The sequence below is a fragment of the Meles meles genome, chromosome 2 (genome assembly GCF_922984935.1).
Source record: "Meles meles chromosome 2, mMelMel3.1 paternal haplotype, whole genome shotgun sequence".
NCBI classification, from domain to species: Eukaryota; Metazoa; Chordata; class Mammalia; order Carnivora; family Mustelidae; genus Meles; species Meles meles.
Genome location: NC_060067.1, coordinates 194,358,751 through 194,383,982, shown reverse-complemented (window position 1 = coordinate 194,383,982; position 25,232 = coordinate 194,358,751). Strand labels below are relative to the sequence as shown.

General features: G+C 38.2%; 1 protein-coding gene across 16 annotated transcripts in view; it reads right to left on the bottom strand.

Moving 5' to 3' along the window:
• The window catches only part of SORBS2 (sorbin and SH3 domain containing 2), a 355,104-nt gene that overhangs the window by 68,988 nt on the left and 260,884 nt on the right, over positions 1–25,232 (bottom strand). For 13 of the 16 annotated variants that reach the window (XM_045997808.1, XM_045997805.1, XM_045997809.1 and 10 more), the window contains 3 exons: positions 20,846–20,872; positions 20,479–20,603; positions 2,958–3,096 (listed from right to left, as the gene is read on the bottom strand). In XM_045997808.1, the coding sequence (XP_045853764.1) occupies positions 2,958–3,096; positions 20,479–20,603; positions 20,846–20,872 (291 nt within the window). The remainder of the gene's footprint in view (positions 1–2,957; positions 3,097–20,478; positions 20,604–20,845; positions 20,873–25,232) is intronic. The other 3 variants (XM_045997811.1, XM_045997813.1, XM_045997817.1) reach the window with 1 other exon arrangement.

Sequence of the window (25,232 nt, the reverse complement as noted above, 5' to 3'; positions counted from 1 at the left end):
TTTTCTAGATGAGGAGGCAGAAACTGAGCCCTTCATACTATTTTTGTGAAGCTGCTGACTGCTAGTACTTAAAAGTGCTGAAATGTCCTGAGAATAAGAGACAGGACTGTCGAGTATACAGCAGCAATTTCGTAAAAATAAAAACAAAAATCACATTAAGAAATCTTCACCCCTGAACGTATACTTAGATGTGAAAGCTTACGGATTAAATAAATGATTTTAAATTATTGGTATTGACGTTTAGCTAAGTAGCCATGATGACGATAATATCTTTGCTTTTGCTTTAAAATACCAAAACCCACTTCTTGCCCCTTGAGTTTAAAAATTGCCCTAGGCCTATAAATTAGATGTGATTTCTCCTGTTCCTATCTTCATGCCATGTTTATTAACTTTTCGTAAACTTTCCTAAGAAACAGAGAGGACTTTAAGTACTATATAATCCACTGACTCTTAGTTCACAGATATGTCTGAAGATCAACATCTTTACCATTCCTTTTGTACAATTGATAATATGACTTCCTGCTTCTTTACAACAAATCTTAAAATTCTGGTGAGCAAGAATGATTCTTGACATAGGTTGTCTGATACGGGACTCAGAAAGGTCTCTTTTTATGTGGGTATGGAAAAGTTTTAATGTTTCAGAGTAGCATTAATTAATTGTCTCTCTCGCTCTCAAAAGATATGACTGTGTTTTTGTAACAGATTTATAAAAAACTCCATAAGTAAGATTTTAAAAAGATTTAACTCATCATTATGAGTTAAGTCCAGCGAGGATGCCTATAAGCTAAAATCTATTATAACATTTATAACAGCTTTTACTCTTACAATGGCTATGTTCAGTTGAATTGCAACAGAAAAACATTTTCGATCCATTTCTGATGAAGAATGGCCTCACCTCCCATTGTACATAAAGCCAGTGTCTTTTCCAACCCACTCCAAATTAAGACACATGTGGTATTTGACTCTGATTTCCCACTTAATCCCCAAAAGGATTTGAGTTGGGAACCTTGAGGATGGTGTTTCAAATAAACAGCAAATACTTTTTGAGCACCTCATTTGTGCAAAATCCCAGCCCCAGCAAGCAGTATTAACTCTGTCTTCACACACGGTTCACAAGAGTCAATGAATTTATAGCTTACATAGTACAAATTTGGACTATTATTTATTTCATTTGTCTTTTATAAAAGGTCCACTCACTCTCATTTTTATTGTCCTTTTGGCCTCTACTCAATATAATGTTTCTCTAAGGCAGGATAGATTTCTACACTCTACTCAGGACCTATCTCAACACTGGCAGATGGGAATCTGTTCCAATGTGTTTATAGAGGGAATTTCTTTCCATGTAGTATGGTTTGTATGTGACTCTACCCATTGATATGTTCTAATATCAAAGCCTGTCTGCATTCAAGTATTTATATATTTTGTTTCTTGCGGTAGAAGGGACAAAGTTGTGTTTTTTTAAAGACAGATAATGAGGACAGAGAGTCAAACGGATAATAATTATTTGGGAGAACATTGGGGCCTAGAATAACTTGTAGTTTTACTATAGATGTGTGATAATGCATAGCTCTGTAAAAAATCTACGTATAAGAGACTCCCATCATAATCCTGCACCAGGGACTGATGGTTTAAGAGAAACATCCAGGCACAAGGGTATTCTACTTCCTTACGCTTTAAAGAACATCATTCTAAGATTCACAGATGATGCCCAGGAGCAGTATTAGAGAAGGCACAAGTATATTTAGATTTTTCTTTAATGAGTCTCAGGGCTCCATGTAAGTGTTATAGAGGTTTTGTGGACCACAGAAGCTGAGATCTGCCATGGTCCTGAGTAAGCCAATGGCATCACGTCTTTCAGCAAACAATGTTGGGGAAGATGAAGGGTTGCTGGTGTTAATGAAGAAATGGGAGTGAAAGCCCTGTGTTCGACTTTCTTCCTGTCGCTGGTTGGTGGTGCCCAGAGCATTGGTCCTGCCCTGATTTCCTGAGAGGTGCGTAGCTGGCTCACTTTCCACCCCCTCCTGCCTGCTGCCTGGAAGCTTTCCAGTCGCTCAACATCATGGAAACTTTCTCAGCTGGAATTTGGATGATGGTTTGATTTGGTTTGATTTTTAGTGTTTTGGGTGGGATTTTTTGTTGTTGTTGTTGGTAATGTTTTTAAAAACCGAGAAATACTTCTGTTATTTTCTAAATACTTCTAATATATTTTGCCACATAAAAATGTTTGTCATTATATGGTACAAGTTCTTATCCAGGAGGTTTCAAAGAGGTCCCAAGCCCCGTGAAATTACAGACTTACAACTTTTTTATGAACAAATATTCATTTTTTTCCCTGGAGGATAGCTCTCTTTCATGAAATTCTAAATTTTTCGAAGGATTAAGAACTCTATACAATTCAGGGATCATTATTGAAAGGAACGCCTGTCCCTGACTGATGGTCTTCTGGTCTCAGTTCGAGGAGCTGTTTACTACTCTGTGAGGCAGTGTTTTACTGTTTACTGTTTGGTGATGCAGCCTGTCCCCTTGTTAGGCTGTTTTAACTGTTCAACAATTCTCTACAAATACCAAGACCATTTTCTGCAATGAAAGCTTTTCACAAAAGAACAGGCTGTCTTGAACATGGATGGGATTTGCCATCGGTAGACATGTGCTATGTAAATGTTCTGGTCGTGTGAACTCTCCTGCTTAACTGGCCCCCTTTTTCTTTCTACCCCAAACCACGAACACTTAATAGCCTCAGAGGGAGAAGCAGCCATCGTCTTGGGATCCCTGGATGCCTATGTCCTCTGGTGTTGAATCCTCTGCTCTTGATTCCTCCCCTAGGATAGGGTCATTAAATAGTGGAGTGTTGAATGTCTCTTGCTCCTTTCTTGAAAAGTTGCTCTGGTATCTTCCCATGTGGTTTGTGCTTGTTGTGTTGAAGTTGTCATGGAAATCAGGGCTATCAAGTGACTCACCCAGTGAGCGGCCATGCTGCATGATAATGCTTGAATTGAGCGAGCCTGGGAGAGAGTAAGCTGAAGGGGAAAACGGCCTTTGATAGTAACTCATTGGACTCACAGCACCTCCAGAATTTCCATTCACTGTTATCTGGCTCTGCGAAAAGAGCAAAGACATCCTGTTAATAGCACACAGTCCGCTGTTAACATCATCCCTGTAGACGACAATAAGAGCCTTCACTCTTATGACAGTAGTCAGCTGTCAAACTTTATTTACTTTGAAAACTGATGTCTAGAGATTTTTTTCAATATCCTCTCTATCTTCCTTTATTTCTGAAATCACTGTCTTATGTGTCAGAGGGCACAGGAGGTAATTAGGAAGAACAGAAGCAGTTGGCCAGTGGGCATGCCCCTCTACCAACAAGAGATGCTAAAAGCATCCGCGGGAGTCAATATAAAATAAACGCAGGGGGTGATTTGGCTTTTATGGTCCTGAGAGCGGTCAGAACATTGTTACTCTGCTCGCGTGAGGGATTTGAATGGAATCTTCTTGGACAGGAGGAAGGGCACTGGTTCTTAGACTTAGGGCTATCCTCTAGTGAATGGATGTTTCTAGGCAAGGGGCTAACATAAGGAACACAACTGTTTGGGCTTATGTCTCATGAAGCAAACTATTCTAGAAGAATAAGCTTTTCTGCTAAGCCACTGGCTTCTCCCTGTTCCAAACTCATTTAGCACTTGATAGGCCTCTTTTTGGTGTCTTAATAATTTATTGTTTTGATTGCTTGAATCTCTGAGCGTTCTATGTCCCCCGGGATATCTCAAGATACTTGTCGGAGAGTCATATATATGCTTCCATGTGTTCAACCTGGGCTAATAACGTTGTAGACATTCAATAGATACATATTGTGTTTGAATTGGATCAACCGAGTTCAGAAGTTGAGCTCACCACTGTTAAGGATGCCTGTCTATCCACAACACAGCACACGGCATGGTGGAGATCACATAATACATGCGAATGAGACGAAACATTAGTGAGAGCGTTTGGTTAAAATACCTTACGGCTGAATACACACAAACACACATATGCCCCCTAGGTAAAAACCACCATTTGTGAACTTTTTCTACTTATTTTAAAACAGTTTCAACTTCTAAAATACAGGCCTGAAATGGAGGTAGTCAATTAACTGCATATTTCCATGATTTTTCACTTTAAAGCAGATGGTTTGAAAGGACCAAGAGTTAATCTAATTTCCCTGTTTCGTAGCCGTACCACATCCACAATCAACATTCCATTGTAATGATGGTGCTTACTGATTACGTACTTCCCTAAGCTGTTCCAGAAACCACTCTCTTGTCAGAACCACCCTGTCTTTCAGGTCTGCTCCCTGAGGAGCCCTGGACATTTAAACAATAGGAAGCCCTGACCTACCTCAAACGCTTCAGAGCTGTCTGTAACTTTGATGGATTACTTGAGAATATTTTTGCCACCTCGCCCGAATCAGTTTGGTTGTTTTGTAAATATAATCCCAATCCTATTGTTATAAGGTGTTACCGTGAGTGTTAAAAGCAGGAGAATTCTTGTGAAAAAGCATCGTGTTACTTTGTTACTAAACATGGGAAAATTGCCTTGAATCTTGTTTTGATGTTGTCAGTAACACTGATTATGGGTTAAAAAAAAATACTGCAAATAGACTTAGGCTTTCATCCTGTTAAACCAGGTAGGAGTTTACTAATGAAATAATACCATTAGAATTTTAGAAAAGACTTTATTGTTAGACTGAACTAATTATTAGGAAAATCATCTCTTGGAGAACGGAGATACAATTTTAACTGTAACTCGAAACCAAGTTCAGTTACAGTTAGCTTTGATTGTGCCCACAAGACTATATGTATGCATTTCAGGCTCCTGAAGAGTCTTAAAAATACCAGATTGAATTAGTTAGTATACAAATTAATATATTATCACTGTTCTGTATCTTTGGTCTAAGGCCCTACTGTTCTTTAAAGTTTTTAAAAGTGAAGAACTATTGAAAACACAGGAGAAGATGAGGAGAGGCCCAGCCTGCTGAGCTCCTGGATGTAGTGACTGGTGGGGTGTGTCCTGGAAAGTGAGTTTTTAAGTTTTTTTTGTTTTTTTGTTTTGTTTTGTTTTGTTTTTGTTTTTCTGTAGCCCAGTCACTAACTGGAACTTTTCACAGCCAAGTTTTACATGCAGCCATTGAATGAATACGAAACTCCATCTAAAGTATTGTTAAATATTTAAGAAAGATGCTAAAAAGTATCTTTCGTCTTCTGTAATTGCAATCTTGAAAAACATATGGCTTATAATATTTCCCTCTGCATGAAATTTTCAGGTTTATGACCTTGACACAACATAGAAAACTATGTACCACAACGAAAATTTTGTTTATAACAGTGCTTATTTTGAACTGCATTATGAAATCAATTTTAGAAAAAAAAATTCTTTTTCTTTTTTTTGGCCTAGCATTGTGTACCTTTCTATACATTATATATGATTGAAAATCTGTACCTTAAAATTTGAAAGCATTTTAGTCATTCATGAATCATTTCTTAAGGACAGCTTGTCATAAAGAAATATTTAAAGGATGTCATATGTATAGGAAGTATTTCTATATTGCTCTGAGTGGAAAATAAATTATTACCATATAAAACCATAAATGAATTCACAGATTTCTATGTCAGAATGGCCCAGGAAAAGTAATTCCAAAAAATCAGAGGACTAAATTCTGCAGTATAGACAAACAGTATTTATATCATTCATCCCTGTAATGAACCAGAGGTTCAAAAGGTGTAGTTGTTAATGCGAGAGAAGCAAGAATTAGCACCATGCGGTCAGGAATTATGTATGTGAGAAACAAGGCTATATGAACCATTCACACAGGACACACATGTATGAATTTCAGAGGCAAACTGTTATCTACCAGGATTTATTACTGGGTTAAAATCTGGAAAAATTTTAGACTTTCCCTATAATCTAATCATCATAATATATGTACTTATCTAAATTTCTGAGGTAATTACTTTTTTGAGATAAAAAAATTTTATCAAGGCAAATCACTGTACATCTCAGTAGCTAGAGCAACACTGTAAATACAAATGACTCTAAAATGAGTGAGGAGAATAGAGTTGACTTTTCCATCTCCAAGTAGGCTTGTGAGGATGACTGTAAGGGATTTTCTGGACGGACGGGCTATATGGAGTTGGTTTAGATTCAATTTACATCTGTGTGAGTAAAAATGCCCAGCAGCAAAATGAGATGACAGACAAGAAATCGACCAGTCCTTGTGTTTGGCTCATGGAGATCTGTTCAGTGAGTGATGGAGGCAAAGAAAGGAGGAATAATTTAATGCATGGCAGCATCTGTCATGGCTGACCTCTGACCCATGTTTGGGGAAGGTTCCAGAATGGTCAGGGGTATCAAGAGTCAGCTACCTGAGCTCATCTGGGATGGCAGGAGAGGACTCACTGGAGGGGAAGGACCAGTTTGTCGTGAAAGAGCCTGAGGTATGGCTATGGGTCAGGAGGACAGGAGCAAGGAGAAGGGGTTTATGAAAAGCAATATGAGAGTGTCACGTGGGCAGGGGATGGGGGGAGATCTGCGCAGGTGTGAAGCCCCAAATCAGCAGTTGGTGGCCGCGTCAGTGACCTTAGCTGGAGCCACCGTCAGGTAAGAAGTGATTCAGTTAGAAAGCACCACAGAAGGAAGGTGTGAAGGAGGGGCTTCTGCTGTGGTTTGTCTGTGTGTCTGTGAAGAATTTACCTCCAGCACATTGGCAGCTAAGTTCTGGTTTTCAGGCTGAGTTTGAGGGAAGAATAAAAGAGATATACATTATCCATTAATACAAACTTCTCTTTTTGCAATGTGGCAGAGAAGGCTTTATTCAGCTTTCTCGTCAGCTGTATTTGCAAGACCTTTAAGGAATCCACTCAGAGGATTAGGTACCAGCCAGTACATAGCACAGAACAAGCATGGAAACAGGAAGAAAATGAATCTGCCAAGTGTTTTTGGAAATAAGACCAGTTTTCACACAGCACTGCACTGTGATGTTGCGTGGGAGCTTTGAGAGTGTTGGCATCATGGAATTTTTCCCTCAGAAGTTTTGTGTTTGGTACCTGTGACAGCAAAGTAGTATCAGGTTGTCTATTGGTTGGAGAATTCATTTCCCTTTAATAGAAAAATCTTACAGCAGATGTCTCCTGACCGCCTCCCCCACCCTGGAAATTATCCCCCAAATATAATAAAACAGGTTGCCTCACTTTTTTTCCCTGACTTACAGATCTAAAGAATCATGAACTAGGGGCGCCTGGGTGGCTCAGTGGGTTAAAGCCTCTGCCTTCGGCTCAGGTCATGATCCCACGGTCCTGGGATCGAGCCCCGCATCAGGAATCTCTGCTCAGCAGGGAGCCTGCTTCCTCCTCTCTCTCTGCCTGCCTTTCTGCGTACTTGTGATCTCTATCTATCAAATAAATAAATAAATAAAAAGAATCATGAACTAAAAGTGATTAAATGGAAAGGGAATTTTGTTTCCTTTCCACTCAGTGAATCTCTCTTTTTTTTAAATTTCACTCTAAGATACTAAGAGAATTGAGCTTTAAAATATCCGAGCAGTGCAAGTTGGAGGTACCTGGGTGTGAAAATGAAGTAGACACAGACACCAGCCCCTGATGAAGGTTAGAAAGTACCCCCCGTTGGTTAGAGCTGCTGTTGGTTTTAAGTCTTAGGTAAAGGAGAAAGAAACTGGAGAAACAAATGTTTAATACCTCCAAGGCTATGTAACCTAAGAGGCTAAACATGGCGGAGGGGTCGTCCGTGAAAGGAAGAGAGTGGAAGGCTCCTTACTGCCTAACTCTCCCTTCATACCACTGTGATGTCTACCCACACAGTCAAATATGATGATAAGGCATCAGCCTCATCATGACTAAAGGAAACTCTGAAGCAAAATTTTTTTCTCAACTCTCCCCTACCCCACCATGGGAAGAGAGGTGGTTTTTTTGAGTGTTTGATGTGGTGCCAGTTGTTAAGACAGATAGCCAGAAGTATTCTAGAGCATTAATGCAAGGATGGGGAATGAATTAAGGAAGACTATATAAACTTAGAAATCTTGCCTAGTAAAGGTTTAAATGGTACTATTTGGTATTCTTGGCCAACCATCATTATAATAACGGTTGATGTCAGAGAGGCTATCGATCTCATAAAAAGTCATAATTCTTTTTCTCAGACTTTTAATTGAATACTTTGAAAAAAATCAAATATATCTCTTTCTCTTAGTCACAGCTACCTTAAAAAAATCTGATGAAAATGACTGATTCTTCTCTTAGGAAAAATATACAAATTCATACATACATAAAATTCTGCATAAACTAAAGAGGTTCGTGGATACTGGAAAGCACGTTCTTACAAGTTAAGAAGTTAAGAAATTCCAACCCTGGGTAAAAAGACAGATTTCTTTATTCAATTTTATTTAATAAGATTGTTGTTGTTGTTTAAGCACCCTCATTAAAAGGGATACTCTTTTACTCTCGGCCTTTTGGCTAAGATCAAGTGTATACAATTTTAAAATCTCCAGAATTAATGGACAGAAATCTTTCAGTTAGCCAGAACTTAAAATGTTCTAGTAGGAATATATCCATGGTATTAGTAGTTTTTATAATAAAGCAAAACTGTATTGTTATGAAGTAAGACTATAATGTTATGAAACTACAGTAATTATAATTTAAAATGTTGAATCTTGCTAGAGGTCTAAATGCAATTCAGTATAAAGCTATTTTGGGCGAGGGCAGTATCCATGGAATTTCTCATAATAATGCAGTTTCACTGAAGAGTTTTCCATATAACATGAGTCTCTTCATCTCTTCAGTTTTGCTTATGCGAAGTAAGAATTTTGTTAAGTAATATAAATCATGCCAAAGGATTTGAGTTATATGCTCAAAGGAATTTTTTCCCTTCAAAATTAAAAGGAAAATCCAATGGCCGCAACCCTTACTGGATTGGCTTCCCTGTGTGTATCCTTTTGGAGTTGCTACATGTCAAGTACTAAAGCCTGTTCTGTCTAAGACCATCGTTGTCATGGATAATATGATCGATTTGGTTGTATAGCATTGTGTATAAGAATGGTTTTTACCCATTTATTGGTTCTTCTAAGACAGTGTAGAACTATTTCACTTTTTGAACTTCTCTCACAATTTTGAGTCTTAATATATGTGTGTGTAACAGATGAAATAACACTTGGTGAGTCATACCACACTTAAATTGCTATAGACAAAACTAAAAAAAAAAAATCAGCTCTACAGGCTACCTACACAAAGCTTGGAAATATCCTGCCATAGAAATGTAAATCATGGGGCACCTGAGTGGCTCAGTGGGTTAAAGCCTCTGCCTTCGGCTCAGGTCATGATTCCAGGGTCCTGGGATCGAGTCCGGCATCGGGCTCTCTGCTCAGCGGGGAGCCTGCTTCCCCCTCTCTCTCTGTCTGCCTCTCTGCCTACTTGTGATCTCTCTCTGTCAAATAAATAAATAAAATCTTTAAAAAAATATAAATCATGTCTTAGACTAGTTTTTCACTTTGATCTCCTCATTAATGAAATTCTCTCTCAGAGGTATCAGGAGAGAAAACCACATTATACATGTTTCTTTGAGGAGAATGTGGTAAGAGTAGGAGAAAGAACCTGAAGAGGGGAGAGGAAATATGTTATTAATCTGGATTACTTCGAGTAGGAAAAATTAACTTAAAACAAGAGTAAATTTTTTTCCTACTGAATTTGGTGGCAGACAGATGACTGCCGAAAATCATCTTCGTTGTTTTGTGTCTCCATCTTTTCAAGACATGTAAGGTTAAGGTCTTTGACTCTAGGCCAAGGCACACGAACTTTTGTTGGTATACGTTCCTTTTTACTTTTTTCCAACTGTTGAACTGTGAGGGAGGGAGGAGCTAGAAACACCAGTTTGCTGGGGCTTGGATTCTACAAATGAAAGGAACAGCACTTAAACTCCAAGACAGTTAATTTTCTAAGAGACAGCATTTGGTTATTCAGAATAGCATTGAACATCTTGGCTCAGATGAATTCAACCAGGAATGCTAAGGGGAAGCTGTTGATGAAAGAGATCACTAACTCTAGGTTAGGCTCCTTGAGGAATTAAGGAGCAAGGAGACTCATGAAAGATGAATGTCAGCAGTGGAAAAGGTATATTGGTGGCAGGCAAGCCTAGCCAACTCGGGTGACTACCCTGGGCTAGGAATGTGCCCAGAATATGCAGATCGGACCAGGCGTTAGATAAGAAGGAGTGGTGGGACCATGGTGGGGTGGAGAAGGCATGTTCCTCCTTAAAGTGCCCAAATTAAACATAAAATGAACTCAGTAGCCAGAAAAAAAAACGAAAAGCTATCTATAGTTGCAAGTCCTCTGTACTCAGATGGAGAGTATGATTTTGAATCATGGGAAGGTGTCATATTTTAAGAACGGTGCCAGGAAGGTTCAAGAGTCGAGTTATACCAGAAAACAGAGGTTGTGGAAGCTACTGGTTGACCTGTGGATCTGGAGTCAGACAGACTGGGGCAGGTCCTGGCACCTGAACTTCCTTGTGTGCAAAATGTGGACATTAATAAAACCCCCCTCCTAAAGCTCGTGAGAATCAGGTGTGGAAATGTAAGGACTTAGTCCAGTGTCTGGTGTGTTGCCATAGCTCTCCATAAATGAGTCATTTTTTTCTTAAAAACTGAAATGCTTGGAAGGCACAGGAATGCTTTGCACAAAGCAAAGAGTAGGGTAGAGAGAACAAAAATATGAAAACTGTCATATAGAAAAGGGAGAGAACTTCATCTCTTTTGCTCTGTGGGAAGAATATGCAGAAGTTAAGGCAGATTATGACCCAATATTATAAATACTTTCTCATAATTAGACCCAACAATGGATTGAGCCCTGCAGAGCTGCTTCTGAAAGTGACTGAGCTCTCCATGCGCAAGTGTATCCAAGAAGAGGTTCATGTTCATTGGTTTGGAGGTTCTGTGGAGGAGATCCTCAGTGATTTCTAAAGTCATATTGGGCTCCAGAATGTGCTCTTCTGTTCAATCACTCAAAAATCCACACAACATACATTAGATGATGAAACTGCCAAAGACCTGATCAACGAATAGCATAGCAGACCCATGGAGAAGAAACTGTGGGATGTTGGTTGGCCCGCCTGATGGCAATAAGGTGAGTGATCTGGGCTGGTCTCGATGGGATTGGTCTAGAAAGCCTACTCTACATTCTGTAACTTTCCTATCATTCTGCATTGCTGACGTTTGTTCATGATTCTGCCTGCCTTAACTTATCCATCTTGATCCCATGGGGCAAAAGAGATGACTTTTCTTCTTCTCCTACATGACCATGAGACAAATCCCCCTCTGAGTTCACATGTGCCGCAGCAGCTGTGAAAGTAAGGCTTTGGCAAATGACTGATTATGTTATTTCATAATAGAAGGGTCGAGTTTATCTCCCCGAAGCAAAGGGCACAGCCTTCGCAAATGCCAGGGAAATGCTCAGGGTGTCGCTTTTGCTGTCTTTTCAAAGCTTCTGGCTTAGACCTTCACTTATCTGACATTGAAGAACAATGTGACATTTTTAGCAACAGGATATCTGTTCCCACAGTAACAGAAGAGGAACACACCTCATTTTGTGTTCTCTCTCTTCATAACTTTGTAAGAAGAAAACTAAAATGTGTGAAGTTTATAAAGCAGTATGTTATCAAATACGGAGAGAATTAAAATGCCTAAAAGTAGGTTGCTGTGTTCTTCTTAAATCCATGGTCAGACTTTAATAAAAACAAACAAACAAAAAAAAGTAAATGAAACTTGGAGGACACTGAAGTTTCCTTTTCACTTCTCAGCGTAGAGAATTTTTGTTTCTAATAGAGCCTATATCGGCCTGACTCACAGAGTGTAGCTTACAGCTCCGAGCGTTTCATGAGTTATTGCTAGAATGTGGAATGTAAGTATTTAAAATGAAAAGGTCACCACTGTGAAAGGCCATCACATGGAAAATGAGACTTAAAAATGACATAACAGGGGGTGCATGGTGGCTCAGTGGGTTAAAGCCTCTGCCTTTGGCTCAGGTCATGGTCCCGGGTCCTGGGATCGAGCCCTGCATCGGGCTCTCTGCTCAGCCGGAGGCCTGCTTCCTCCTCTCTCTTTGCCTGCCTCTCTGCCTACTTGTGATCTCTGTCTGTCAAATAAATAAATAAATAATCTTAAAAAAAATAACATATCAGAACAGGCAAGATGGGGAAACAGCTTAGATCGGTAGATGAATGGATAGCGAAAATGTGGTATACAGATGCAGTGGAATGCTATTTGGTCTTAGGAAAGAAAGAAATCTTGTCACATGGATGAAGTTTGAGGACATTATGCTCCGTGAAATAAGCCAGTCACAGAAGGACAAATATTGCATGATTCTATTTACATGAGGTATCTAAAATGGCGACTTGGAGGAGCAGAGAGTAGAATGCTGGTTCCCAGGCGCAGGGGTGGGGGTGGGAAGAAGGGCTGTTGTTCAACAGGTGTAAAGTTTCAATTATACCAGATGAATACGTTCTAGAGATCTGCCCTACAACACTGTGGCTCTACTTAATGATACAGTATTGGACACTTGAAAATTTGTTAAAAGGGTAGATATCATGTTAAATAGTCTTGGTACCAAAAAAAAAAAAAAAAGTAAAAACTGCAACAATGTTAGGCCACCTTCTGAAAAAGGGCTGTAGAAGACATTTGGAACAAACTACATATCAGGTGAAATAAAAATGTATTGTTGAAAACAATATATTTCCTTTTCCCAATCAGATGCAGAGTTTAGAAAAGGGATATTAATTTATTTTTTATATATTTTTAAAGATTTTATTTATTTATTTATTTGAGCAAGAGAGCAAGTGAGCGTGAGCAGGGGTGGGGCTGGGGGAGAGGTAGAGGGAAAGAGAGAGAATCTCAAGGAGATTCCACACTGAGAATTGAGTTGATCCGAGGCTCAGTCTCAGGAACCTGAGATGATTACTTGAGCCGAAACCAAGAGTAGGACACTTAACCAACTGAGCCATCTGGGTGCCCCCCAAAAGGGTATTATTTAAAAAACAAAAACAAAAACAACTACTACATATGGAGGGATTACTATGTAGCAGGCACTATGCTGAATTCCTTACACACAGTATCTTATTCAAACCTCACTGTGGTGCTATGAGATGAATGCCATTATTATCCCCATTTTACAGATGAAGGACTGAGACTCAGGGATGGGGAATAACTAGATGAAAGGGCTTACAATACTCACACCTTGAAAGGATGTCTTTCCAATTGCTCTCCTCCTACTCTCTCTTAAGCCCCATCTGAGAAAGTCTCTGTCCCCACCACTAAGTCAAGGGTGAGATAGCAGGGCTCATCATACACTTGTCCTATCAACGTTATTTGTGCAGTTAACAATTACCCTCTCCATATACTTTCCTGGCTGGGCTTTTAGGACACCACATGGTCCTGGGTTTCCTCCTCCCTTAACAGATGCTCCTTCTAGTCTCCTTTTCTGGTTCCTCTTCTTACTATGATGATGCTCTTGGGTTCAGTCCTCGGGCTTTCTGTTTTCTCTGTACTCATGCCCTGGTGATCTCATTCAGTCTCTTGCCTACAAAAACCATCTAGAGCCTGATGGTTTGTATCTCCAACCTAGACTCTTCACCAGAATGTCAGACTCCTTTTTCGGACTTCATACTTGACCTCTCCATGGGGACATCTAATAGACACCTCAAACTTACCATGTCCCAGATGGAACCTCTGAACTTTCTTCAAACTTGCTCTACCCACAGTTATCCAGTCTCCATGGACAAAGGATGGCAAATTCCATCCAAGATGACTCAACATCTTGGAGTCAGTCTCAACTCTTTTCTTGCCTTCATGTCCCACACACAGCCAGTCTGTCAGCAAGTCCTCCTTTCCCCATTTTCAAAATATATCCAGAATCTGATTTCTCACCACCTTCATTGCTTCCATCCTGTTTTGAGCCACCACCATTTGCCACTTAGTTGCAAGAGCCACCTGACTGGCTTGCCTACTCTCCTTCTTGCCCCACTATAGTTTGCTCTCAGCCGAGCTGCCAGAGTGATTCAATTAGATGATAAGTCCAAGAACAATTGTGGCAGTTCCAAATCTCCCAAAGACCTCCATTTTTTATTGAGAATACAAGTTGAAATCCTGCAATGGCTTGCAGGGATAACTGTCATCTGGCCTCTCTGACCTCTGACTTCACCTCTGCTTACTCTACACCCCATTTTCTCCTTCTTCTTTCCACTGGCTTCCTTCTGGTCCTCAAGCCCCCCCCCCCCCCCCCCAGCATACTTCAGCTTCAAAGCCTTGACACTAGATGCTCTCTCTTGCAGGAACGGACTTTCCCCCTTCAAACTATTCTTTCTTCTCAGTGAGGATTCTTTGACTATCCTAAGTAACATGAACTCTCCTCCCCAGATCCCTGCTAAGCAGCGCTTAGTTATTAACATAATCTCCTTCCGATGTAGGTAATCTGTTTATATAAGTTTCTGTTAATGTTTGCCTCTCCCTGGCAAGATTTTAATTATCAATGGTTTCAAATACAGCTCTGTGACTAGAACAGACTCGACACTAAGTAGATGACTAATAAATAATTGTTGAGTGAAAAAAAAGTGAGAGGGTCTCAAATCTTAATTTGTAGATCATCTGATTCTCTGGGGATTATGTAATGAAATCAACGATCACTGGTCAGCATGGATAGTGACAAAACCCACGGAAAAAGAAAATTATCAAACTTGAGTTTTCAAGCATAATAAAACATTTAGAAGAACCAAACTATGCTAGATGAGTAACCCAAGTTGTTAATGTAATGGTGTTGCTATGACTTCTCCTACCTTTGCTTCTTGGAGGCAGGTGTCCCCAGACACAAGTTTGCTCTCTGACACTGGCAGAACCCTGTCTGTAGTCTCTTGATTTTGCTCCCTACCTCATGAGATTGTGGAAGTTATTAATAAGTACGCAAGTTGTAACAGTACCTGCATATAATAAACTCTTAGTATTCGTTAGTTGCTATTGTAATTATTGTTGTCATATTTTATAGGGGTTTCCAAAGATATTACCTTAATTCAAAGAAATTTCTCTAGTGAATTAATTTTGTCTATCACAGTTAGCTGATGGAGATATTTTAGCAGTGGCATGAAATCACCCATTTGTCTTTTTAATCATCTAAGCTTAAGGTTTCTGCTTTACAGGTGGGGGAAGGAATGGAGTTGAACTGAAATCTGTTTATCCTTAAAGCTCATGCTCTTAATACTATGCCATTGTGCAGAAATCAAGAACACATTTCTCTTCTAAATGATGAACAAATGTCAGCAGAATGACACTATGAGAGAATTTTACTTACATGGAAATAAAAATTTACTTCCTAACTCTTTGGGGATTGAAGATTGATGAATACACTTTCTGAAATAAATTTTAAGAAGTGGGAATTGATCAAGGTTTCGTGAAAATGAATACGGAGCTACAAAGGAATAAATAAGCACTGGTTGATTTAAGATACACGCCTCCTGCCAAAATGAATTATAATTGCTAATTATTTTGAGAGACGTTGTATATGTAAATAAAGTAAATCTAGGTACTCAGAGGTCTGGCATAAAACTATTTCTGTAAAACTTAAAAGTACTTTGAGCACTGACGTGATTTGCAGCGTCAAGGGTAACCAATCCATCATTGACTTCTAATGAATATTTAGAAGGAAGAAATTTTGGAACATGATTTTGGATAAAAGATCTGTGTGTACCCTGGCCAGACTTATCAAAAAGAAAAGAGAAAGGACCCAAATAAATAAAATCATGAATGAAAGAGGAGAGATCACAACTAACACCAAAGAAATACAGACAATTATAAGAACATACTATGAGCAACTCTACGCCAACAAATTTGACAATCTGGAAGAAACGGATGCATTCCTAGAGACATATAAACTACCACAACTGAACCAGGAAGAAATAGAAAACCTGAACAGGCCCATAACCAGTAAGGAGATTGAAACAGTCATCAAAAATCCCCAAACAAACAAAAGCCCAGGGCCAGACGGCTTCCCAGGGGAATTCTACCAAACATTTAAAGAAGAACTAATTCCTATTCTCCTGAAACTGTTCCAAAAAATAGAAATGGAAGGAAAACTTCCAAACTCATTTTATGAGGTCAGCATCACCTTGATCCCAAAACCAGACAAGGATCCCACCAAAAAAGAGAACTACAGACCAATATCCTTGATGAACACAGATGCAAAAATTCTCACCAAAATACTAGCCAATAGGATTCAACAGTACATTAAAAGGATTATTCACCACGACCAAGTGGGATTTATTCCAGGGCTGCAAGGTTGGTTCAACATCCACAAATCAATCAATGTGATACAACACATTAATAAAAGAAAGAACAAGAACCATATGATACCCTCAATAGATGCTGAAAAAGCATTTGACAAAGTACAGCATCCCTTCCTGATCAAAACTCTTCAAAGTATAGGAATAGAGGACACATACCTCAATATTATCAAAGCCATCTATGAAAATCCCACCGCAAATATCATTCTCAATGGAGAAAAACGGAAAGCTTTTCCGTTAAGGTCAGGAACATGGCAGGGATGTCCATTATCACCACTGCTATTCAACATAGTACTAGAAGTCTTAGCCTCAGCAATCAGACAACAAAAAGAAATTAAAGGCATCAAAATCGGCAAAGAAGAAGTCAAACTATCACTCTTCGTAGATGATATGATACTATATGTGGAAAACCCAAAAGACTCCTCTCCAAAACTGCTAGAACTTGTACAGGAATTCAGTAAAGTGTCAGGATATAAAATCAATGCACATAAATCAGTTGCATTTCTGTACACCAACAACAAGACAGAAGAAAGAGAAATTAAGGAGTCAATCTCATTTACAATTGCACACAAAACTATAAGATACTTAGGAATAAACCTAACCAAAGAGGCTAAGAATCTATACTCAGAAAACTATAAAGTACTCATGAAAGAAATTGAGGAAGACACAAAGAAATGGAAAAATGTTCCATGATCCTGGATTGGAAGAATAAATATCATGAAAATGTCTATGCTACCTAAAGCAATCTACACATTTAATGCAATCCCTATCAAAATCCCATCCATTTTTTTTTCAAAGAAATAGAACAAATAATCCTAAAATTTATATGGAACCAGAAAAGACCTCGACTAGCCAAAGGAATATTGAAAAAGAAAGCCAAAGTGGGTGACATCACAATTCCAAATTTCAAGCTCTATTACAAGCTGTCATCATCAAGACAGCATGGTACTGGCACAAAAACAGACACATAGATCAATGGAACAGAATAGGGAGCCCAGAAATAGACCCTCAACTCTATGGTCAACTAATCTTTGACAAAGCAGGAAAGAATGTCCAATGGAAAAAAGACAGCCTCTTCAATAAATGGTGCTGGGAAAATTGGACAGCCACATGCAGAAAAATGAAATTGGACCACTTCCTTACACCACACATGAAAATAGACTCCAAATGGATGAAGGACCTCAATGTGAGAAAGGAATCCATCAAAATCCTTGAGGAGAACAAAGGCAGCAACCTCTTCGACCTCAGCCACAGCAACATCTTCCTAGGAACATCGGCAAGGGCAAGGGAAGCAAGGGCAAAAAAGAACTATTGGGATTTCATCAAGATCAAAAGCTTTTGCACAGCAAAGGCAACAGTTAACAAAACCAAAAGACAACTGACAGAATGGGAGAAGATATTTGCAAACAACATATCAGATAAAGGGCTAGTGTCCAAAATCTATAAGGAACTTAGCAAACTCAACACCCAAAGAACAAACAATCCAATCAAGAAATGGGCAGAGGGCATGAACAGACATTTCTGCAAAAAAGACATCCAGATGACCAACAGACACATGAAAAAGTGCTCCAAATCACTCGGCATCAGGGAAATACAAATCAAAACCACAATGAGATATCATCTCACACCAGTCAGAATGGCTAAAATTAACAAGTCAGGAAATGACAGATGCTGGCGAGGATGCGGAGAAAGGGGAACCCTCCTACACTGTTGGTGGGAATGCGAGCTGGTGCAACCACTCTGGAAAACAGCATGGAGGTTCCTCAAAGTGTTGAAAATAGAACTACCCTATGACCCAGCAATTGCACTGCTGGGTATTTACCCTAAAGATACAAATGTAGTGATCCGAAGGGGCACGTGCACCCGAATGTTTATAGCAGCAATGTCCACAATAGCCAAACTATGGAAAGAACCTAGATATCCATCAACAGATGAATGGATAAAGAAGATGTGATATATATACACAATGGAATACTACGCAGCCATCAAAAGAAATGAAATCTTGCCATTTGCGACAACATGGATGGAACTAGAGACTATCATGCTTAATGAAATAAGTCAATCGGAGAAAGACAACTCTCATATAATCTCCCTGATATGAAGACATGGAGGTGCAACATGGGGGGTTAGCGGGATAGGAGAAGAATAAAGGAAACAAGATGGGATTGGAAGGGAGACAAACCATAAGTGACTCTTAATCTCACAAAACAAACTGGGGGTTGCTGGGGGGAAGTGGGGTTGGGAGAGGGGGAGGGGGTTTATGGACATTGGGGAGGGTATGTGCTATGGTGAGTGCTGTGAAGTGTGTAACCCTGGCGATTCACAGATCTGTACCCCTGGAGATAAAAATACATTATATGTTTATAAAAAAATAAATAAATAAAATAACTAGTTGGAAAAAAAATCTGTGTGTATACATGTCTACATACATATACAATATATATTGATATATATTACTGTTTTTTTAATTAAAAGGTACCTAGAAATTTATTGATGAATTTAGTGGGGTTTTAACTAAGAAGATGAGGAAGATGGTTTCTTTCTCCTTTCCCTTTCTGCTTGAAACTACAAAGCATTAGGTTATATAAGAAGCCCAAACCAAAAGAGTTAGGGTCTCTACGGAAGACCTGTAAGAAGAGATTGGAAAGTGTAATGTACCACCCGGCAGTCTGAGGACTGGGAGGCCGCAGCAACTGCAGATTTTTGTCTCTCTTGCTGAAGAGGTATCTTTGTAGTCTCTGGAGAAAGCTCAGGTAGTTGTTTGTGGCTTTCAGGATCATGTCCTGAAACGGGATTTATCTGAATGGAAAGAGATGCTGTGTGTATCTCAGGCACTGGGTTAGGGGGTGGTGAGCAAGACCTTTTGAGAAATGAAGGGACTTCCACAGACTGGGAGAACTGTGGAGTATTAAAGTGGACACTGCTGCCTAGATCCTGGTTATGGATTAGTTTCAATGTAGAAATTCTTCGAGTCTGAGAATCTTGTGTGTAGTCTTCTTGTAGAAATGGAGTGCTGATATCAGCATTTGGTAGGGGACCAGTGCTGGCAGCTGTTGGTAGTGGGTTAGTGATTTTTTGTGTATACGACACAGTTGTGTTAGATTCTTCCGAATATACAATTGTCTGGTTGGAGTCGTCATGAGAATACATAGTTCCCTCAAGAGGTTTTTTGTTAGTAGAGTACTTTGTACAGGAGGGAGTTTGTGTGTTAGTTACGAGTTGGTCTAAAATGTCACACTTTCGGTGATTGGTTATCAAAGAGCTACAAAAGCTCTCTTTTCTGGGTGGTGGAAAGGGTGCCTGGATTGCCAAAAACATCCGGAGAGAGAAATAATGTTGAAGGAAAAACAGAGAGAAAGTCAAAGTTAGTCATTGTAGAAACTAGTGTCAACCTTACCCTTAAAGAAAGTAAAGCAATGGCATACCTTCTTATTCTACACATTTTATTGGCTAGATTAAATGATCATTTTCATTCTGTTTTGAATGCACTTTAACTTATTATCAATGGTTGCCTTCTGGGAGAAAAGAGTTTTTAGAGAGAATACATTATGAAGTTTGTCTCCATCTATATTCTTGAAAATTATGTTAAAACTGAACACGCGTTCTCTTGGCATATTTTTAGACCTTGAGGTCTATGCATAGTTTTAGACTTTGAGGTATAGGTACTGTATGTTTAGTCACATTGTTTCAATAACACTGTCCACCTTTGGGACACCATTTTGCTAGTATCTCCAACACAGTGTTCTTTTAGTTAATATCATAAACAGTTGCATGACTTATGTTTATTGAATAAATAACATATTGCTGACCTCATAACTTTGAAATCCAAACATCAGCTAACAGCTTTATAAAAATTAGAAAATATGGTTAACAGTATGTTAGCAAGTGATCTACTTTTATGAGCTGAATTAAAAATAAAAACTCACAAAACCCGTTTTGAAACTTAAAACATGTCTCCTATGTTGTAAATATAAGGTTGGCAAGAAATACAAATACAAAACCAAAACATTAAAGATAAAATATGTATCCAAATATGCTCCTGTTACTAGAGAAAAGGTCTAGGGCACAGTCTAATAACCATGATTTCTTTCACATAATACCATAGACAAGAGTGTGTAGGATTACCTGAGTTGGTGATTTTTTTTCTTGTAAGTTTGGTCGAACGCTTCTAAAACCTTTTGCTGCAAGAGAGGAATATGTAGCATCTCCGTTCAGTGTCTCTTGATTTCGATCATTGTAAGATCTCCAAGCTTTCATTAAGGGAAAACAAATTGGATACAAAAATATCTATGTTCACTTTTAACATTTTTTAGGGGGTAAAATTTACTTCTATTTCCAAAATTGAAGATTTCCTTTTAGAAATTAAATTTAGTTTAATAGACATAACCGTATATGCAATTGAAGTTTACTATGAGGTCAACAATGTGACTACGGATATGTTAAGAAAAACTCACAACAAATGTAATGATTATTCAGAATAGCTTTTCTGTACCTGAGTCTGGTGACTGAGAATCACGCCCTAAAAGAAAAAGAAATGTTGACATTAATATTAGGGAAAAAGAAATGAATAATCCAGTAAAGATCATTTGGCAAAAAGCCACATCCACTTTTTTTTTTTTTTTTGCAAACATTATCTCATTTCTAAGACTCAAAGTAAGTCAAATGTACTAAATGGGAGGTTTGTGCATTTATTTATTTTTATTTCCATGAAAGTATCATTCATTAAATAGAACGTGTAATTGACACATATGACAAACACTGATTTCTTTCCTTCAATAATATTGCAACCATGTAATTCTATCTTACTTTTGCCCAAGCTGGATATGTGAATTTTAAAATACCAAATTAAAGGATCAAAAGGAATCTAGTTTGTAAGCAGTGATGGTTTTCTCCAAGCATTAAATCAACACCAGGTACCCAGCTTCTAGTGCTCTGGTGTTACTGATCACACTCAACTCCTGTGTTGGATAGCAATCGATTTTTTGTAGCTTGCAATTCATTCTTGTACTTTAAGAAAGTGTACTTCTTTCTACCATATTATGTGATATTTTCAAATCTTTTTCTACTCTAGACTTTGACTTTTCTCCTTACCACCATTTTAAAGTCATTTTGTATTCAAATGTGAAAGAGTTATTACAATATATTCCATTGTCTTGCAGTAAGCTGTGGAAAATGAGTTCTGGTATTAATAAATTTCTTTTGATAATGCAGTTGGAAAGAGGCTCAATGACTGTCGGTTTTATTCAAATTACACATTCAAGAATCTTCCGTAACTTATGCACACTTGAGGTAATCTGGTTGCATTGTTTGGCTCTTTATTACCACATGGTCAACTTCACATAGAAATATAAAGCCTGTCATTTAGAAAGGACCTTGGGGGGTCATCCAGCCTGATCTGTCCAATCCTGAACTCCTCCCGCAGGATCCCTGAGACCATTATTAAACTGCTGTATTTCAATGCCTAATAAAACATGAATGTTACATGTGAAAGGACTCGTCCTTTTCTTTCTAATATTTTGAAATCTAAACACATGAATTTGGAGTGATAAAAATGAGTTGAGAAGTGAGTTTGATTTTTAGATTAAATATTTGATATTCTTTCAAATCAAAGGAAGAAAAAGAAATGTGAATTAGCACAGAGTACATTACCATGTCTCCAGCTCAGGTGAGTTAGAGAACACTATTAAATCTTCATCCTTTATAATAACTAACTTAGCAAAATTTATCTCCAATGAATTCAAAATCAGAGTAATAAAATGTACTGCAAAGTAAAAAATAGCTTTCAAGAGTCATATGTGGAATGCTTACTGGACTCTAGTTCTAAGATTTAATGGAAGCAGAAGTGATGGAAATTCTCCATCACTTAAATAATGATGAGGACTTCATAAAGAAGGCAAAAAGGGTAGCAATACAATCATTAGAATTCTGCTTTGGAGCACTCAGGGAGAGAGATGTCCTCCTGACCACCTGCACATCACATACTGTTTGTGGACAAGGAACACATTTTGGGACTTGAAGGAAAGGCACTGAAAAGGGAAAAAGCATGAATTATTGTTATTTATATTATAATTATTTGCTTAAGAATAAGGAGTTTATTTCACTCTTAGTTTGATAAACTGAGCTCATAAAGAAGGGTGTGTGGGTATGTGCTGGGCATAGAAGTGGTACAGATGTGGTGTAGTGGGGGAAGGTATATTGATTGAGCAGATTTGAAGGACACTTGAAATAAACTCCCTTTAACTGACAGTTTGTAGAGGGGGCAGTCCTGTCTCTTCTTACTGGTGACCATAGTGGAGATTATGAAAACTACAGTGGAGTAAACATTAAGTGTGAGACTCAGAGGACAGTCACTCTGAGCTCCACCAGAAGCTTCTCTCTCCCCCTGTACTGGGCCCCAGATTTCCACATGAAACTGCACCTCTGCTACAGGAAATATGAGATAAAGAATGGTCTTTTAAAACTATACTCAAATTAAAAAATAATAATAGAGATGAACTCTATGGAACCCTGATTAACATGGTAGACACAAGTGTGTAGAAAATATGAGCAAGGAGAAGGGAAAAAAACAGCCATGGATTAAAACTTCAGGATGAACCCATATTTTAATGAGTCTTAATGATTAAAGTCTACCTTTAAGTGGGTGGTCTCTTAAGGATACTCACGTGCACAATGTTTGTTTTTTTAACATAAACCAGTTATATTCAATTGAGCCAATACATTTATATATTTATATAATTTTTTACACATATAAACATAATATATAAATATATATAACATATTTATATATTTAATATGCCCAGTCCTGATTTGCTATTTTATTATAATTCTTCAGAGGCCCTGAAAGAGAAATACCATCCCACATGAATACTATTCACCATAGGCTTGCTTTTATTTAATTTCTGCCAAGAAAGCTTAGGAAGGAAGGACACGTGTGGCTTGGAGCAGGTGACAGAAAGCATCCTGGAACCATGTCAAGTAAAGAGAACATTGGTTCAAAACAAAACAAAACAAAACAGATCTAGCATGTAAACGATTTGGCAGATTCATGGTGAAAATGGTTTTGCCCAGTATCTTGTTCACTTGTGAAAATTCTAGGGATCAGAGGTTTTGATTTCTGGTATTCCTTAGTTGATGGTCATTGCTTCTCTGAAAATTCAAGAATGAATAAATGGGACAGACTTATCATTCCCTGGCTATTTTGCATGTGAATATAAATACAGTCTGTGAGAATTAAAAACCATAAGCGGTCTTCACTGGTACAATGAATGTTCCCCAGGTCCAGGCAGAAGGTGGTAGACACTTGTCACAGAAGTTGGCAAAGCATTCCTGACTCAGTTTGGGGATGGGGCTGGAGGCCCTCAAAGGTCCTTTCTGATTTTATGATTCCAACATTATGATTTTTACGTAGCTGTGTTTGTGGTACCTGTTACATTGTAATCTTTACTCTGAGGTTTTATTTAAATTCCTCTTAACTGGTATGCTATATTACACATTATAAACTACACTTTTCTTAAAAATTATGATGATTTTAAGGCTTATAGATCCTTTCTTTAGAGAGCTCAAATGCTTTGCAAAAATTAATTAAACATATTAATTCAAGTTAACTAATTGAATGCCCACTGTGTTTCTAAGTACTGTGATAAGCCATTTTATTTATTTTCTTCATTTACTCATTTAATTATGACAAATCCTTGTGAGTTTGGGAAATTATTAAGTTCTCAGAGACGTAGGAAAATGACAAATAATTTTTTTTTTTAAAGAAAGGAAACTTGAGGTACAAACAGATGACATTTCCCAAGGCCATGTATAAAACACACGGGTGATGTTGGCTGGACTCAGTCACCATCGTGTACCACCAAATCAGTGTTATTTTAGACTGACAAGCGTTTTGGTAAAATAAAATGGTCACCATAGTCATTGCTGTGGTTCCAGGTTAGGTTGAAAGCATCAGGGTATGCTATGAATTGTCCATTGGGACTTTACTTTTAAAGGTTGACCAAGACGCACTGATTTAAGGGATAAATAATTAATGACTAGCAGCTCGTGCTGACTTTGTGACCTGAGGGTGGAGGGAGGGAAGCTGAGAATCCTTTGTGGAGGTGGTCTTTTGATTAAAGGCTGTTTTATTTTAATAATATCTGATATAGTAAATATTTACTAATTCCCCTTTGATTCACAAAAAGACACTGTGCCAAATAAGTTCTTGTGAAGGCTCCCACATACTATAAGAGACATAAAGAGGCAGAAAATATAATTTTCTTCAAAATGTAATTAAAACTTCCTTGCAAAGGGAATCATATCTCATGAGTCTAATTAACAGAAAAGAGATCCATGTCTCATGTAACAAAAAACAAAGTTCAAGGGACTTCATTCTCTAGAAATCTTACTCCTAGTGATACAAAAGTTTAAATGGTCCAGAGCCATTACCTGCTTTTACTACTGAAGATTATTTCATGTTCCTAAAGTATTAAATCTTTTCTGTTATTTTGATTCTGAAGCATTAAAATTTTTCCACTAAGTTGAGTGAAATGAAATTGATATTCTAGTTTTGACTCTCCAGAATAGCAATCTCTATTTCAATCTACTATTATTTCTTTCGTGGTTACTTTTGTAAATCATAACAAGTTGGCATTGTTGAAATAGTGCCACATTCCCAAACAGGATACACAAAGAGGTCCACATCTGAGTACCTTGGGACAGAATTTTACTTGATTGAAATGTCAATGATATTTGTGGTTTGGCATTCCAGTTGCCTGCTGGCCCTAGAATTCTATTTATTTCTTTAATCTGTTTGTTTGTTTGTTTGTTTGTTTTCTTTTTCCTTCATTCCCATTTCCCTCAGGTATCCACATTTGGGTTTTTCTAACATTTTCCCATGG